The 18,479-nt window shown below is 43.3% G+C and overlaps 1 protein-coding gene across 1 annotated transcript; it reads left to right on the top strand.

Annotated features, from left to right (window-relative positions):
- Nucleotides 1–273: 273 nt before the first annotated feature.
- On the top strand, nucleotides 274–18,372 carry ROBO4 (roundabout guidance receptor 4). Its single transcript, XM_007495060.3, has 15 exons — nucleotides 274–1,998; nucleotides 9,293–9,408; nucleotides 9,573–9,816; nucleotides 10,160–10,272; nucleotides 10,976–11,144; nucleotides 11,369–11,554; nucleotides 11,753–11,795; nucleotides 13,589–13,725; nucleotides 13,866–14,129; nucleotides 14,752–14,862; nucleotides 15,820–15,961; nucleotides 16,134–16,370; nucleotides 16,551–16,903; nucleotides 17,412–17,624; nucleotides 17,781–18,372. The coding sequence occupies exons 1-15, from the start codon at nucleotides 1,863–1,865 to the stop codon at nucleotides 17,786–17,788; spliced, it is 2,472 nt and encodes an 823-aa protein (XP_007495122.2). The 5' UTR covers nucleotides 274–1,862; the 3' UTR covers nucleotides 17,789–18,372.
- Nucleotides 18,373–18,479: the final 107 nt, after the last annotated feature.

Genomic DNA, 18,479 nt, shown 5'->3' with positions numbered 1-18,479 from the left:
ATAAAGGAGGCCAGGACAAGGCCCTAGAAGCCCAAACATCATCAAATCAATTAAAAGTTTGCTTCACTGAAGGTAACCTAGGGCAACCTTAAGTTCTCAGTGTCCCAGACAACTTCCTAAGACCATCAGCTGGAGAGTAAATGTTGATCAGTTTGGGTATTTATAGTTCTCTACTGATAGTTCCCCATATTAATGATATTGGATGAGGAGGAGGAGGAGGGGAGAGACAGAGAGAGAGAAGAAAGAAAGAAAGAAAGAAAGAAAGAAAGAAAGAAAGAAAGAAAGAAAGAAAGAAAGAAAGAAAGAAAGAAAGAAAGAAAGAAAGAAAGAAAGAAAGAAAGAAAGAAAGGAAGGAAGGAAGGAAGGAAGGAAGGAAATAAACAGTGATGCTCATATGAACTCTTCTTCTAAGCCCCTCCTTACCTTGTAATGTAGTAGTGGAAAAAAACTAAACCTTAATTAAGGAAGTGGCAACAACAAAATTTGCAGGGGACAGGCAATGGAGTTTTCAACAAAATTAGTAGCATACTTAAGGATTCCAAAATGAAGAATTTGGAAGACACTTGTATCTCTTTTATTGATCCAATTCATCTATCCCTTTGTATTTCTCCTCTCTGTCTCTGTTCCTTTTATTCTTGGTCTGAGTCTAATGCCAGCCAGGTGTATAGATCCTGTAAAAGAGAGTTAAGAGAATAATAGGTAACGAGTTGTTAGAAACTCTTCTGCCAAGACCCCAGAAATTAGCCTTGGCCTCCCCACAGCCAATTCCAGGAAATGACTGAGATTCCAGACCTGGGAGGAAAAGAGTCATAAGCAAAAGCTCTGTTTATTTCTAGGAGAAAAAATAGTCTCTGTGAAGGGGAACAGAAGGGAAAAAGGGTAAAGGGGTCGTTAGGAGCTATTTCATCTCCGGCAGAGAAGACATAAGGCATTAAACTATAACTATATAGATTGTACCCCATCCAAGTCAATGGATCTCCCCACTCAACCATTTCTACCTATTCCTGGTCTTTCCCTGGAAGCCTGGAGTCTGGAAGTCACACAAAAACATACCCATCTGCCCCTTCCCTAACCCAACTCCCATATAGCTCCACCAAATTCTTCACATTTTGATATTATGTCCCTGCCAATCTCCCTGCTATGGCACCATGAGGCCATGCTTCTGATGTCCTCCCTCCCTTCAGCCTCCAAAAGAGGTCACGTAGGGAACAATGGGGTGTGGTTTATGATTCAAGGACTTCAAGAAGAATACTGTTTAGAGGACTAAGGTTAAAAGATTAATGATCACTGAATTAAAGAATTTCAGAATGGAAAGGGACATCAGTTTCCAATAACCCATACCCAGAAGAGCCCCCATTACAAAATGTATATCAGGTGATCAGCTATTCTCCTTGAAGGCCTTCAGTGAAGGAGAACTCCTAATTTCCTAAGCAGCTTGTTCTGTTTTTATATAATTTTAACTAGGATTTTTTTTCCTTGACATCAAACCTATTTGTCTTTTTGCAACTTCCACTCATTATTCTTAATTCTGCCCTCTTGGAGTTAAGGTTAACATTAGAATTAGTGGATTTGGATTGGGGGGTTGGGGGGAGGCAGGCAAGCCAAGGCAAAGACCAGAGCCAGGTATAAGAGCAAGTCTAAAGGATCAAGGTTAGAGAATTTGACTCCTGTCTCTTTCTTTAGTACTTCCAAGGAGATTAGTCCCCGTAACTGGGCCAGGCAGGAAGCAACGATTTCCTCAATGCTGCTTCCCTCTTAGGACAGGATTTATGGTCACAAACAACTGGTGCCCTGCCCAGCCATCCTCCTCCCTTTCCTCTCCCCCCCTCCCTCAATGAGCTCAGAGCAGCTGAACGCACTGCATGGGACAGAAGGGTCTAATAGACCCTGGGGTCCTTTGGGCCTTGTGTGGAGAACTGAGACCAGGAATGAACCCAGAAAGAATGAGAGTCCCAGAGACCGGTTTGTCCTTGTCTTTACTGCTCCTGTTTATCACAGGTGAGTCTAGATTGATGGATAGGGTCCCCTCTTCACCATTCCTCCCTTTCTTTGTTCTATCTAGTATACTTGCCTTTTGATTAAATACTGCTGAAGAAGAGAGGTGAAGGATTCTACTGCTCTGCTTGGGGAAATGAGGAAGAATATATGGCCTACTTGGCTCCCTGACAACATAAGGGAGATGGGATAGGAAGGTTTATAACTCGGGGATTTGGGGAATTGATGTATACTGAGTAAATGCACATAGATGAAGATAACATTCAAATGAGAAATATAGTGGTTGCAACATCTTAGGAGTACTCAAATGAAGGACCCCGAGTTGTACCTCTTACTTCCTCACCTAGACTCTATGGCTAAGGACTTCCCATCCCAAATCCTTCTCCATCCTGAGGACCTGTTTATCAGATGTTTGAACCTAGCTAGGCTAAGCAGCCATGCTTCAAGCCAATCTCCTCCCACCTCTTCCAAGAGCTTGGAAATGAGAAGTCACTGAGCATTCCATCTCCCTTCCAACCTCTTCCTTGTCCTAGACCACCTTCCTTCCTCTTGCATCCCCCAGCCAAGAGCCAGAACTGTTCTGATCAAGTCCTTAAATCAGGCCTGGGATCTCTACCTGTGACTCTAGTAACCCAGAGCTATTAGCAAGTATTCTAGGCTCTAGTTTGTGAGGGCCAATGCAAGAAAGATACCTCAGGGACAGAGGATCTTGAGAGTAGGGGAGAATCTGGAAACTAAAGGGATGCTGAGGGGGGGCATGGAGGTCTATTTGGTGGGGACCTTATATTTGGAAATAAGGAGATTTGACTGAATGAATGAAAGGGTTAAATGATAAATAGGGAATTTTTCAATAGCATTTGGAGGGAATAACAGCTAATATAGGATATTGTGGGAATAGGAATGATTCCAGAATAGGAAGGTAAATTGGGGGTCCTATTTGTTTTTCCATATGTTCTACCACCTTTTCCCATAGTCCTTCATATCAATTTCCAGCTTCAAGGCCAGAATGTGGTAGCAGTGGTAGGGGAGCAAGTAGTTTGAGAATTTGGATCACTCTGGGCCCAAGGTCTCCCAGAGAAAGGATAGACAGCCTTTGGTCCAAGAGTCATGATATTATTGGTAAGCTTAGCTCACAGACTCTGGAGGAATTCTGAGGGATTCACAGCAGTGCAAGGAATCTGCTCCCCCCACCCCAATCCCTGTTCATTTTTGCCAATTAAACCAGTTTGTCAATTAAACCAAATAAGCACCCCATTATACCCTCATCTCTTAAATATACACTGGATTTTTGCTTTTGCTCTAAATGTTTCCTGTGTCACATATCTGCCTTTCTATCCCCTCTTAATATGTCAAGCATGGTTCAACTTTATTCAAAGATTTACTGACAAGAAAGTGTAAAATTTAGAATGTGAATAATAGGGTTCAAGAATGATCACATTGCTCAAAAGTCAACTGGCTGGCAAAAATTTCCTAACACAAAATTTCCTAGTAAAATCTAGTCTCCTGATCATTTTACTCGGGTCTTGGTGCTAGTATGTTCATGGCATCTATTATATTGGAATAAAAAACCTTCATCCTTTGAGGCAGTGTAACAAAATGGAAAGCATACTGGATCTACCATCAGAGAACCTGGACTCAAATCTTGCCATTGTGACTTTGGAAAAGTCACTTACCCTCTCTGAGCTTCAGATTTTTTTTTTCACTTATACAGTGAAAGGGATGGACTATAAAATCTCTGGTATCTCTTTCCATTCCAAATCCTTGAGCCCATAAGACAGGAAGTATTTTCCCATTCTCAAACCTAGAAAGACCTACCATAAAACTCAGGCCAATCTCTTAGCTCCTTGTGCTATCTGGTCTGCCTTACCGTGACAGCATGCTAGTGTTATAAGCTGTATGCCCCCAATGAAAGGGTATGGAACACTCATATGTGGTTCAATTCCAGCAAACCATCTATACGCACACCCTCCTCCTTCAAAGTAAATGAAATCATAACAAAGACTATCATTATACCTCTTCCCTACAAAGTATCAGAAAATTTTACATAGCCTACAACTTATTACAGAAAGTATTAATTACCAATTCCCCTAAAATTCATAAAGTAAAACTATGTCTGTATAGATATATATGTATATATAGCTATCATTTCATCCTTATTAACATCTTGTACTTAGTAACCTTCATTTCACAACTACATTGAGGACTTTAAAGTGTAGATTAGTAACAAGCAAATATAGGAACAATAGATAGATACATTTTAGAATCTCCTAAAACCCCAATCTCAGGCCAGTTTCTTTTAGCCTCTCCCTTCATTTATCTCTCTCTATTTTGGGGAGCAGACATTGGAGGGGAGAATGGAAGGGAAAATCCAGAGGATGGACTTTCAAAATTGCTCCTTAAAACTAAAGATGTAAATCCCATAGACTCATGTTCAAATGTATATGGTTCCTCCTTTGTACTAACTCCCCTACTTACACTCACACTTTGATATTAGATACCCAAGTTGATGTTTAGCATTCCTTCTGGACATATTGCTTAGTTGGTCTTTCTTGGGTTGTTCCACTCTGCAGTTTAATTCTACACCGCCAGAATTAGTCATTTCTTATGGGACAATAGTATTCCATCACAATCATATACCACAACTTGTTCAGTCATTCCCCAACTGATGGACATTCCCTTCAATTTCCAAATCTTTGCCTCCACAAAAGAACTTCTATAAATATTTTGTACAGATAGGTTTATCTTTCCCCCTTTTCATTCATCTCTTTTTTGGGTCTCTCAAATGCTAGGTTAAAGGGTTTTATAGCTCTTTGGGTATAGTTCCAAATCACGGTCCAGAATGGCTGAACCAGTTCACAACTCCATGAACAATGCATTATCAAGAGCAAGTAGATGGCTAGTGGATTGAGAGTCATGACCAGAGATAGGAGGTTCTGGATTCAAGTTTGACCTCAGATACTTCCTAGCTGTGTGATTCTGGGCAAGTCAATTAATCACCATTGCCTAGCTTTTACCACTCTTCTGCCTTAAAACTAAGATGGAAAGTTAAGGTTTAAAACAACAATAACAACAAAAATCAATGCATCAGGGTTCCTTTTTTTTCCACAGTTCCTCTAACATTTCCCCCTTTTTTCCCCTATCATATTATCTAATAGCAGTGTCAAGTGATACTTCAGAGTTGTTTAATGAGGCTTTCTCTAATCAATAGTGATTTAGAGCATTTTGGATGCTCATTGATGGTTTTGATTTCTTCTGCTGAAAATGCCTATTTGTATCCTTTGACCATTTTGTCATTTGGGAAAGAATGGCTCTTATTTGTGTAAATTTGACTTAGTTCCCTAAATATTTGAGAAATGAAGCCTTTATAAAAATTTTGCTATAAAAATTTTTAAATATTACTTTATTGTCTATGGCACCTTTTAGCAAAATACAAATTCCTTGGTTATCCCTTAATTGGGCCCATTTTTGCTTTTGCTGTGTCTGAGATCATAGCTGTTACCCTTACCTTTTTTACTTCAGCTAAAAGCATAATAGATTCTTTATTTTAACTCTGTGTTTGTGTTTCTGTTTTATGTGTGTTTCTTCTAAATATATTGTTGGTTTCCATTTTATGGGTGAGTTTATTCATTCACATTCATAGTTATGATTTATAACTATGCATTTCCCATCATCCTATTTTCTTTGCTTCTGATTGCTGCCTCCCTTAATCTGTCCTGCCTTTAATCACAGTCTTTTTTTTTTCTTATCCCCTTTCCCTCCTGTTTCTCTGTTTGGTAAGATAGATTTATATACCCAATTAATTACATACACATATATATGTATATATACTATTCCTCATTGAACCAATTCTGATGAGATTGAGACTCGAGTATTGCCTGTCAATTCCACTTCTGATTCACACCCATGCTTTCTATGTATTATTTATTGTCTGGTCATTTCAGTCATGCCAGGTTTTAATGAGTCCAATAATTTTAAAATTATTTTTACTCAATCTTTTTTCTAGGTCACTTGTTTTTATGAGATGATATTTCACATTTTCTTCTGTTTCATCATTTTTTGGACTTTCCCCTCTAAAACCCTTACCTTCTGTCTTAGAATTAACACTGCATATTGGTGCCAAGGCAGAAGAGCAGTAAGGGCAAGGCAATTGGAGTTAAGTGACTTGCCCAGGGTCACATAGCTAGCAAGTATCTGAGATTAGTTTTGACCCTAGGGTCTCCCATCTCAAAGCCTGGCTTTTTTAGTCACCAAACCACCCAGCTCTCCCCATTCTTTGGATTTTTAAAAAAAATTGTTTCTTGATGTCTCATGGAATCATTAGCTTCTACTTCCTCAATTCTAGTTTAAAAATATTTTCTTCAGTGAATTTTTATGTGTCTTTTACCATTTGGCCAATTCTGTTTTTTTTAATTGTTATTTTCTTCAGTATTTTTATGCCTCTTTAATCAAGCTATTAATTCCTTTCATAATTTTTTTTTGCATCTCTCATTTCCTTTCCTAATTTTTCCTCTATCATTCTTATCTCTTTACTTTGACCTTTTTTGTTAAAGTTGGGCTCTGCCTACCTGAGAATGTGGAAAGATACCATCTCAAGCTTCAGGCTTTTTTATGCTGCTACTTTCAGAGCTCATTCTGGAGGTCTGCAAGTTTTTGGTGCTTCCAAGGTGATGTGATCTGAGGAAAGGCATATGTTCTGGTCTTTGCTCTCATCTTTACCAAGGTAAAGCCCCTAATTGCCTGCAGCTGCAAGTACTAGCACTTTTCTTGACCCTGTAACTGTGACCAGATCTCCTGCTCTCTTGTGGCTTCAAGATAGTGCTCCTCTCCAACCTGAATCTATTACCCAGAACTAGGTATGGGTAATAGAGTTGCCAAATCGTATCAGGTCCTCCACCAAGTGCCAGCAAAGGACTTTCTATAAATTTATTTCTGACAAATTGTCTGACCCCCCCCCCCTTACCGTCTCTGGGCTGAGAGCGCCTAAAGTTGCTGCTACTTGCGTTGTACTCCAAGGACTATGTGCTCCAGGTTGACTCCCACCTTGGTGTCAAAATCTCTCCTGCTGGTATCCTAAGTTGTCTTAGGCTGGAAAAATATCTTATTTGTTCTTCCACTACAGAATTTGATTTGAGACATAACTTTAAAATTATTTTGGTGGAGAACATTGGGAGTTTAGCTAGGTTGCTATGTCTGTTTCACCATCTTGGCTCCATCCCACTTCATAAAGTTACGGCTTTGTACTTTGTTGGTATATTAATACCTTGTATATTTGGTTAACCTTCCTCTAATTTCTCTGATTATATCAAGCTGGAGGAGGGAAAAGGGAAACACTAAATCTCCTTCCTCTCTAAACATATACACATGCATACATATTTGTAACACAACCAAAGAGAAGCCTCCTTTGGTGAATCTTCATGCAAATCATACCTCCTAACCATGCTTATCCCTTTTCTTCTGGGTTCTCTTTTCTTCTCCCTTTATACCATTTCATTTTGTGATGTCATCTGGTCTCACAGATTCATTTCTAATATGCTAATGTGCTGATGATTTCCTACACTTTCTTAACCAGCCTTAACTTTGTTCCTAACCTCCAGTCTTGAATCTCTAACTTTCTATTAGATATCTAGACATCTTAAAAATCAATTTATCTTCCCCACCCCATCCCCCAATGTTTCCTTTCTCCCTAACTTTCCTATAACTGTCAAAGGCACCAACATCTATCTTCCTAGCCACTCAGGCTCAAAACCCAGCGGTTATTTCCTCACTCTCTAATCCCTTCCTCAAGCCAATGTATTCTTTCTTCATAACATCTCTCCTATATGGCTCCTTCTCTCTTCTGACACTGATACCTCTTTGGGCAGGCTCTCATCATCTCATACCTGGACTATTGCAATAGTTTTCTATTTTTTTCTGTTTCAGGCCTTTACCAGCTCTAGTCCATCCTTTATGTGTCAGGTTGGTCTTCCTAAAGTGAAGGTCCAGAATCAAATATAAAATTGTCTTTCATTCAAGGCCCTTCATAATTTGGCTCCTTTATAACTTGGTTCCATACACGATACTCCTACTTCTTATTCCCCATGTACTCTATAATCTAGTGACATTGACCTCTGATGTTCCTTGCTCAAAACACTCTATCTCCAGACTGGATGTTTTCTTATGCCCATGTTTGGAAATCTCTTCCTACTCATCTTCATCTCCTGTACTCCCTTTGAGGACTCACTAAAATGCAAACTTCTGCAAGAAGCATGTTCTGATCCCCCTTAATGTGAATATCTTTATTTTGTTGATTTTCTCCAATTTGTCTTTGACAGAGTTTGTTTCTACTTTGTTGTTTGCATGTTCTCTCCCCCATTAGGCTGTGAGCTCCTTTTCAATAGAGACTAATTTTTTGTTTGATTTGTGTTGTTGTTATTTTGCCTTTATTTCTATTTTTAGTGTTTAGCACAGTACTTGGCACATAGTAGCATAGTTCTTAGCACATGAACAAATGCTTACTGACTGACAGATCCTATGCCTACCTTAGTCCACAGAGATTCCTAGAGGATTGCTGGTGATGATTTAAGCAAAGAAGAGCAATGAAGTGGTTCTTGTGTGTGGGTGTGGGTGTGGGTGTGGGTATGCATGCACCATGCACATAGCAGCCAAGTCAGTAGGACAGAGGGAAAGCTGAGCAGCCTGTGTGGTTGTTTGAGGTAAAGGGATGGGTGAAAATGTCTATGGTGAATAAGAAGCTGAGGTAATAGTTGTGTGAAGTCAGAGGCGAGGGTCAGGGTATATGGAGAAAGGGGGTCAAGGGTTAAGTTGAATGGAGTGAAGATCTATGATTAAGGGGTTTCTTAGATAGACAAAGATAGACAGATAGGCAAGAGAGATAGATAGATGGAGAGAGAGACAGAGAGAGATGGATAGATACATACTTAGATATATAGATAGACTGATATAGCTTCTATGAGGGCTCAGAACATGTATGTGAGATGAAGGACTGAGATGAGGATGTATGTGAGGTGAGGGGCTGAGTTAGTGTGAGAGGGAGAATCTCTGTAATCAGCGCATCTATATGGAACAATTATCTAGGTGAGCAATGTGGGAATTTGAAATCTCTTGGGTCCCAACATATGGAGAATGAAGAATGATGTTGAAAGGAAAAGGTTTCTATAGGGTTATGGCTTTGGGCTAAAAACAAAAAAGGGATGGGGAGGGAGGTCAAGAAGTTGAGAGGGTAGCTGTAGTTTCTTCAAACTGTCTGCTCCCTCTTCTCTTCCATTTGGGCTCCATTCCATCTTTTCTCCCCCTGTAGAATCTCTGGTCCTGGCTGAGCCCGTGGAGCTGCTGGTGATGCATGTCCAACTGGAAAATGTGACTCTTTTCCCTACTGACCAAATACCTGGCCCAGTTGTATGGCTGAGTTGGAAGGTAAAGAGGGTGATGAAATTGAGCAATGTTGGGGAAGAAATAAAGGAAAGCAATGCAATGAGTCCTTGTGCTCTAGGTGACAGATCAGCAGGGGGCTAAAATCTCTAATACCAGCATTTTCCTGAGGCTCCCTGTGGCTTCTTAATTCCTTATTTTTTTTATAGGTGAGTGGTCCTGCTGCTCCTGCAAAGGTCTATAAAGTCCTGTTCCGGGCCCGGCAATCTGCAGCAGGGGAGGTAGCAGGGCAGCCAGATGGCCAGTGGAGTGAGTCCTTGCTGATGGGTAGGCAGAGTGCAGAACTTCGGGGCCTTAGCTGGGGCTACGATTATGAATTTAAGGTGAGGCCATCTTCTGGTTCAGCCCAAGGCCCTGACAGCAACATTCTCATCTTGAGGTTGCCAGAGCAAGGTAAGTGCCACAACACCCAATGACAAAACCCTTTTGACATCACATAGGGACCCTCCAGCTGCTGGCCTGGAATCTTTCCTAGCTTGCTCTAGAACCCCCCATACTATTTCCTGTATGCCTGTCCCTCTCAGGTTGCCAGAATGTTAGGTTCTACTCTTGAGGTGGCTTCTTCCCAGGACAAAAATCACTGTGGAAGAAGCCCCTGCTCCTTTCCAATGTGCTCAGGACCTCATGCCAGCTTTTTTGGAGTTCTCTGCTCTCCAAAATTTTTTATTCTGTTGCATTTTCCACAGTCCCAGATACCTCTCACAATATCCCTTATCGACTCACTTCTTTCGTTCAGTGCCCAGCGCCCCACCTCAGGCTGTTACCCTGACCCCTGGAAATGGCAGTGTCCTGGTGAGCTGGGATCCACCTCCATCTGAGACTCACAATGGCATTATCCGTGGCTACCAGGTATACGTTTCCCCTAACTTCATTCTGCAAGCCCCCCCCACTCCTTGATACACATTTCCCCAGCTAACCAGGCCAAATCCTCACGCCTAGAGGTCTCCAAACTTATGGTGAGGGAGGTGGAGAAGAAAGAAGGGCTATCAGAGATGACACCTAGAAACAGATATGGATCCATGATTTCATAGATGTTGGCATTTTTTCCATTGGTCAATTACTTTAAATCTTAAAGGGACCTTAGAGAGCCTCTACTCCAGCCCCCTCATTATTCAATGAGGAAATGGAGGCCAAGAAACATGACATTCCCAAAGTCACACAGCTAGTTAGTGGCAGAGACAAGACCAGAACACAGATCTCCTGCCTCCAAAGTTGGTGATCTTTCCAACTACTCCAGGCAGTCTTTGAGTGGAACAGGAAGAAAACAGGGCTGGAAATAAGGATTCCCAGTTTCTGAGGCCCCCAAAACATCTTAGGCAGTGGCCTTCTTCCTCTCCCATCCTCTCCACCCTATGCTGTGTATGGTTAACGTGAGAGAAGTCTCTGTTGGCAAGAGAATCCTAGGGTTGGCATCCGAGAAGTCGGAAGAGATTTCTCAGGATAATAAACAGCTAGGTTGATTCCAAGTGTACAGTCTGACTCTGAAGTATAGGACTCAGACTCTTGAAGATTTGAGAAGGGCACTTTGCTTACTGCTACACTGTCTCCTTAGGTCTGGACCCTGGGCAATGCCTCACTGCCCCGTGCCAACTGGAGCGTGGTTGGTGGTCGTACTCAGCTGGAGATTGTAACTGGAATGCCTGGTTCCTATTGCATTCAGGTGGCAGCAGTCACTGGAGCTGGAGCTGGGGAGCCCAGCAGTCCTGTCTGCCTCTCCTTAGGTCAGAGCAATATCTATCTTCTGGCAGACATCCCTCTAGCTCCCTAACCCTACTTCCTTCCCTCCCTACTCTCACCTTCTTTTCTCTGTGTCCCAGCAAGCCCCTATTGCCAGTCTTCCACATACCCTACATCCTTTCCTCTCCATGCCTTTCCCTTCCATATAACCATTTGTTCCCCTCCTTCACCCCAAATCCCCCCTGCAATGAGCTCCTGTATCCTCTAGAGAAGGCCCTGGAACGAGCTGCACGAGATTCTGTGGGCCTGGGTCCCCCAACCCTGGAGCAGCTTCAAGCAGCCCTGCGCCGGCCAGAGGTGATCGCTAGTGGTGGGGCTGTGCTCTGGCTGCTGCTGCTGGGGGCTGCAGTTTGTATTCACCGCCGGCGCAAGGCCAGAGCCCACCTGGGCATGGGTGAGTGGGAACTTGGGAGCTGAGTGGTACAATGGCAAGTAGAGAATGGACTAAATAAAGATAGGAAAGCTGGGTTGTGAGGAGCCAGTGGGCGGGAGGCAGGGGCTAGACAGGGAAGTTCAGCCATCGGGACCCTGGAATGTAGGTGAAGCCTTAGGAGAGTCACTAGAACTCAGTTTCTGTTCTCCCCTTCCCCAGGTCTGTACAGATACACCAGTGAAGATGCCATTCTTAAACACAGGTGAGAGAAGGGACCTGCAGGGAACTGATGGGGCAGAGAGTATGCGACAGAGGAGTAGATGGGGTGTGCCCTTCTTCCCCTGGATCTACTCTGTCTGGCTACCAGTGAGTTTCAGATCCAGAAGACTGAATCTCACTGATTTTACCATCCTGAGTACCAGCAGGGAAAACTGGGCCTCAGGTTCCTAGCTTCTCTATTGCTTCCAGAAAGCAGACTGGTATATGCTCAAATTAACTTGCATTTGGGGTGTAATGTCTGGAGTTTGAAATGGAAATTATTTACAGAGTATCATTTCCCCCTCTGATGCCTTAAGTCACACACACTATACTAAATTATCTGGCTAAGCCCTTTGGGCTCTGTCTCTGAATTATGAACAGGGTCTAGGGTGAAGGCCCATCCCTGCCCATAATTCATGGAACCTCACAGACCCCAGGCTAGAAGATCAGGGAAGCACCTCTAATTTCCCCCATTACATTACCATGTCCCAATCTATGCATTATTTAGGTTATCCAGGTTGTAGTTAACTTGGCTAAGAGATTTCCAAGAGCACTGGATGTAGAGTTGGGAAGACCCGAGTTCATATCCAGCCTCACATGTGTATAAATGGAGATTTGGAACCTTTGGACTTCATCCCCCAGAAGTCCCTTAGTATTTCCCCAAATCCCCTTTAATCTCTCCTGTACCTCCATGTTTGTGTGATCATGTTATTGTTTATAAGTTCTGTAGCTCCTCCCTCTTGTTCTCTTCTTTTACAAGCAGACTGGGTTAGTACCTTTTTTTTAGCTAGTTCTTTTTTACTTTTGTTATTATTAATAAGTCTTATAAATATAATACATGAGTTATTGTATACTAATTTAAAAACCTACACATATAATAGCTGAGTGATTATGGATAAGTCACTTATCCTTTATCCTTCATCCTTCATCTGTAACACCTCACTTCCAAGGCTGTGAGGATCAAATAAGAGCTTTTATAAACCTCAAGATACAATATAAATTCCATTATTATTATTATCTCAATCTTTCCTAAGACTTTTAAGCCCTCATCCTGTCTTCCATCCAGCTTGTGATATTTTCAGTTCTGTAAAATGTGTTTTACAGAACTGCTTCTCTTGCTCATCCTTACCTTCATTCTTGTGCTGACACTAGGGCTTTTCTTTTTTTTTTTAAATATATTTTATTTGATCATTTCCAAGCATTATTCGTTAAAGATCATTTTCTTTTCCTCCCCCCTACCCCCCATAGCCGACGCGTAAGTCCACTGGGCATTAGATGTTTTCTTGATTTGAACCCATTGCTTTGTTGATAGTATTTGCATTAGAGTGTTCATTTAGAGTCTGTCCTCTGTCATGTCCCCTCAACCTCTGTATTCAGGCAGTTGCTTTTCCTCGGTGTTTCCACTCCCATAGTTTATCCTTTGCTTATGAATGGTGTTTTTTTCTCCTGGATCCCTGCAAGTTACTAGGGCTTTTCTTAAGGGACTTTTTTAGTGCCTCCTAGATCTGGAGATTCTACCATAAGAGAATTTAGAACTGGAGGGGAGGTTTAGATATCATCTAATAGCGAGATCATAGGAGCATATCCTACAGATGAGGAATAAGGCCCAGAGGGATTAGTGACACGATCACACAGGTAGTATAGGGAGCAGAGATGACTCAAATTCTCCCAATTTCAAGAGTGGTGAGGGGCAATGGAGAAGGATGGACCTGAGCCTTGGGGGTAAGAACAGTCAAAAACATCATTCCATAAATCACTTGGCACTCTCACCCCATTTTGTGTTTCTGATTTCTCTAGGCTAGACAGAAGTGACTCTCCCTGGCTGGCAACCACATGGCGATCCACCTCTGGCTCTCGGGATCTCAGCAGCAGCAGCAGCCTTAGCAGCCAACTGGGAGGAGACACTAGGGATACATTAGACTGTCGGCGGTCCTGTAAGCTCCCCCTCTCTAGATAGAGACCCTCTATTCCCAAAGCAAGGGCTTGGGTGATAGAATCAAAGCTTCATGGAAAACAGAACTGGAGGAATGGGGGTAGGGGAGCTAACCTTAATGCTTAACTCTTCTCATTGCAGTGATTTCCTGGGATCCTCGAAGCCCTGGTGTCCCTCTTCTCCCAGACACCAGCACCTTCTATGGCTCTCTTATGACTGAGATGTCCAACGGCCCTCTTATTCCCCCAGGCCCCAGGGCCCCACCTATGAGGAGGCTTCCACCTCAGCTGGCTAGGCTCTCCAATCCCTGGCCTAGTTTGGACAGTCTCTGCAATGCTCCAAGAATACCTTCTTCCCATCTCTCCTTGACTCCTACAGAAGCCTGGAGAATAGTAAAGAAGCAGGGTAAATTGTATTAGAAGACAATGGCCTAAAATGAATAAATAGGGAAGAAGGGGGATAATACAACAATTTCCCCCAAATATCTATCTTCTCCATAGACAAAAGTGGAGGGAACTGAGGTTTTTCTAGTTGTTAATGTCTAACTAAAGAAGAAGAACACTAAGGGGAAAGTTTCAATTGTAGAGCCTTTAGTGCGTGGAAAGAGGTTTACACAGATGTCAAATGAAGTCCTCTGTTTTATTCTTATAAGGGACTGAACAACGTCTCAGGTCTGAAGATTGTCCTATCACAGATGATCCTCCTTACTGGTGTTGGTTAACCCATTATCTTGGTTGACTCTAACCTTGTCTCTGCTTCCAAAGTCCCCTTAGACTTACCTAACATACATGGTCACTAGAGATTAGAAGCATTTTTTTTTTACATATGTGAGTTGGGGGGGTGATATCCATGAGGGGAAGAGAACCAAGTAGAGAGCAGATAGATAGAGAGGATTAAAGACTTCTCAGGTTGGGCATGGGGAAGCCTCTTTCTTTTCCTCTGATCCTTGATCCTTTGGAGATAGGGATGAGTCCCAAGCTCTTCATATTCCCCAAACTGTTTCTCTGACCACTTCTTCTTTTTGTAGAGCTTCATCAGGCTAATAGTTCTCCTCTGCTCCGTGCCAATCACCCCATGGGGCATTGGGCCTGTGAGCTGGCTGGTGCAAAGGACTTCAAGAACATTTCCCAAGTCCCAGGTAAGACCTTTTAATGTGGTCTGGGAGGGGACAGAAATCATGGGTTTGGGTGTCCACTATCCTATGTCCTGTGTTTCTCAGTTTATGATCCTTCCCTTTGAGCTTCAATATCCCAGTTATTGACTATGATCTTGTTTGGGTTTTAGACATTTTAGGAGATCCCTACTCAAATACATGTGTGTGTGTGTGTGTGTGTGTGTGTGTGTGTGTGTAGTAGATTTATGGTACTTCCACTCTGACCCTGTCTTAAGAAAGACCCTGCTACAGCATTCTAGTCTCCTATCCTCCAAACTACTGATAACATTTTGATGCTTTTGGCTTCAAACTGCCATCCCCCTTTCTCCTTTATCTTACCTTAGAACAGCATGAGCTTTTTAAACAAGGACAATTATTTACAAGGAGAAGCATAAGATCAGAAATTATGTATAGGCAGGGTTGCCAAAAATATATAGTCCATGGTGAGCTATACTTTCTTCAAGTCTTATAAATGTGCCTTAGTTAATTGCTCAGGCCTTCTTGTGCTGCCAGAAGTGGGGCATCACCATGCAAAGACCATAGGTCTGCCTCCTAGCTGCCGTACCTCTCCTTTGTCTCCCCTACTCCCAAGGACCATTCTCCCATATAGAATGCCAAGAGTGAACAGGTGGTTCAGCTCAGCTTCTGCATGGTGGATTTGGCCTACTGGTTTGTTTCTAACCACAGCCACAGCCTATGCTGAAGTGCCTATGCCTGTGCACCCTGACACCAGGGCTCCTCTAACAATGTGCTGGGTGACCTCAGCAACAATGTCTTCACTCTCTGACTTGTTCTAGAACAGGTACACATCAAGCTGATAATAAATATCCCAGAACCAAAAACACTCCCAAAGTTCATAAGGACACCTTATTTCTTCACAGGCTAGGGCCAGGGACTGCTGGGGTCCCCAATGTCCCTCATACCTTGGCTTGTGCTCTCTAGGAGCTGTACCCCGTACTCTGGCTGCCTGGCGTGCCATTGGACCACAACTTCTCAACCCCAGGAATGAGTTGGCTTCAAGGCCCCTCCCCCCAGCACCCCCTTCTCCTATCGGAGGGGCTTCCAATAAAGGCCAACAGAATCAGTAAGAGAGAATGGGGGGAGATATTAGGAGCTTCAGCTCCTTGGGAAGTCAGGCTTGGGCAAGTAAGATGAAATTACCAGAGATTTGAGGGGGGGGAATGGGACTAAAGCCATTGAGGGCAGAGAAGTAAAAGGGGACCACGCTGACAAATCCATCTTCTTTCACTGACTAGATCAGGTAAGGACTTCATGGAGCCTCAGATTCCATCCTCCCTGCCCCTAGCGGCAGCCATCTCTCCCAAACCTCCCAGCCCCTTGGCTTCCTCCTCCCTCTCTGGCCCCAGCCCAACCTCTAGCCGCCTGTCTAGCTCTTCATTGTCCTCCTTGGGAGAAGAAAGGGATAATGTGCTGACCCCTGAAGATGTGGCCCTGTGCCTGGAGCTCAGTGAGGATGATGATGAGACCCCGAGGTGAGTGACTAGGGGAAGGTTGAGGACAGGGTGGTGGGGTGGGGGAAATAAACAACAAAATGGAGTTCTTTCTGAAACTTACAGGGCCCTAACCAGTCATTTCATGGTCATAATGTAATAGAGACTTTTGAACCCCCTTCTGAAGTCTGTTTGACACCCTAACACTTTATCCCCTTCCAGGAACAGTGGTACTCCTGTCCGAAGGGCCCCATCACCACCCACCAGCTATGGCTATATCAGCATCCCATCAGCCTCTGGATTAGGGGAGGGGAATGCAGGTGGACTGGGACCAGAGGGAGGCATTTTGCTATGTCCACCCCGACCCTGCCATACTCCTACACCCAGTGAAGGTTCTCTGGCAAATGGTTGGGGTTCAGCCTCAGAGGACAATGCCTTCAGTGCCAGGGCCAGCCTTGTCAGCTCCTCCGATGGTTCTTTTCTTGCTGATGCCAACTTTGCCCATGCCTTGGCTGTGGCTGTGGATAGCTTTGGCTTTGGCCTGGAGTCCAAGGATCATGACTGTGTCTTCAGCGGTATGTCCCTCTGCCCCTTAAGCATCTTCAAAGCAATACCTCCTCTTCTTCTGATCATCTTCTACCTCCACTGGGAGGGTAACAAGTCAAAGAATTGCAGCCTCTTGAACCTAGTTGTTATTCTGTCTATCTCCCTATCTCCAGGTCTTTGAACTCAGACAAATGTGGGGAGTGTTTTCTTTTCTCAAAGATCTGCAAGAAAATTATTCTAAAGTCTTCCTTTCATTACTTTCTTCTAATGTTCCATACCTTTTCATTGCCAGCATGTTCTGTTTTCTTTCTAGCTTCAATTTATCCAGCTGAAGTTTTTAGTATTACCTCTTGTTCTTAACTCAAGGAAGATGGAATTGGCCCATTATATACCAAACAGGATGTAGATAATTCTTTCCATGTCACTGTCCACCCACCCAATGTCCCTTATTCCATCCATTCTGACACTAAGACCTACAGCAGAGTGCCAAGTAGTAATTGAGGGACACTTTTCTAATATCTTGTTCATTTCCATCAGACTTCTCTCCACCTCCTTCACCTCAAGATGACTTTGCCCTTACTTCTACCCTGACCCTGCCAGCATGGGAGTGGAGTTCAAATTGGATTGAAGAGATGGAGAATAAATACAGTCATCAGTTATGTAGGAGGCTACCTTCTTCTCCCCCAGAGATAGAGAAGGGTCCATCCCAAGGGAGGCATAAGACTGGCCCTTTTGTGCCTAAAACCCATGGTAAGTGTCTTTGTGGCATAGGGTTAAAGGGAAAGAAAGTGGTGGAGGCATCCAGGAAGGGAAAAAGGATGACTCTTTGGGCACAAAGTAGGTACCACCTGGAAGTGAACAAATAGCAATGCCAACCCCATTTTAATTCAACTTCTTTATCTCTAGACTCTTGATTGGGATACTGAAGTCCCTAGAAATGGTGTGGAAGCTGCTGCCGATCTGCCTTCAAGTATAGGGACATGGATGTTTAGAGTCTCTCCAGTGTTCTTCCACTTTCTGTGACTCAAGATGCATCCCCTTTTCAGGGGTTCAACAGAGATTTTCTCCTCTCCTGGGATTGAGGAAATAGAAACACACAACTGGAGTCCCTTAGGGGTCAGGGAGTAACTGCATTCCTAACCATGCTTTCTAGTCTGGTCCCTGAATCTAGACATCTCTGCTGGAGAAATAGACTCTCCTGTATTTGCCCTTTGGATCAGAGTAGTGAGTAAAATGAGTTTCTTTTGTGGAACACAATGAAGGACTATTGGGTTAGAGGGAAGAATGGATCATCTCAGACCTTCACTTCATTTCCATAGATCCTCACTGCCTCCTTCCTACTGGCACCGCAGGTAACATCGTTTTTCCTTCCCAGGGCCTTGGGCCACCCTCCCTAGTCAAACCGTGTTCTCTCTCCCTTTCCTTTCAGACCTCACCTCCCATATCACCCCCACCCCCACCCCGCCCCAAGTGTAAATAAAGAGAAATATTGCCTGAATCATTGAAATCTTATGCCAGTGATAAGGGCAAGAGAATGGTGATCAAGATCAGGAAAATGCAGAATGAAGAGGTGGAGAGCAAAACACTGGGAAAGATGGAGAAGAG

Source organism: Monodelphis domestica, chromosome 4 (genome assembly GCF_027887165.1).
Source record: "Monodelphis domestica isolate mMonDom1 chromosome 4, mMonDom1.pri, whole genome shotgun sequence".
Taxonomy (NCBI): domain Eukaryota; kingdom Metazoa; phylum Chordata; class Mammalia; order Didelphimorphia; family Didelphidae; genus Monodelphis; species Monodelphis domestica.
This window is presented reverse-complemented; position numbering and strand designations above follow the sequence as displayed.

What these genes read in the sequence shown, in the direction of transcription:
- ROBO4 (XM_007495060.3), top strand. Translation starts at nt 1,863, where the DNA reads ATGGGACAGAAGGGTCTAATAGACCCTGGGGTCCTTTGGGCCTTGTGT. An exon ending in CTTGAGGTTGCCAGAGCAAG is followed by an intron (nt 9,817 to 10,159) that starts GTAAGTGCCACA and finishes TCTTTCGTTCAG; the next exon opens with TGCCCAGCGCCCCACCTCAG. An exon ending in GATGCCATTCTTAAACACAG is followed by an intron (nt 11,796 to 13,588) that starts GTGAGAGAAGGG and finishes TGATTTCTCTAG; the next exon opens with GCTAGACAGAAGTGACTCTC.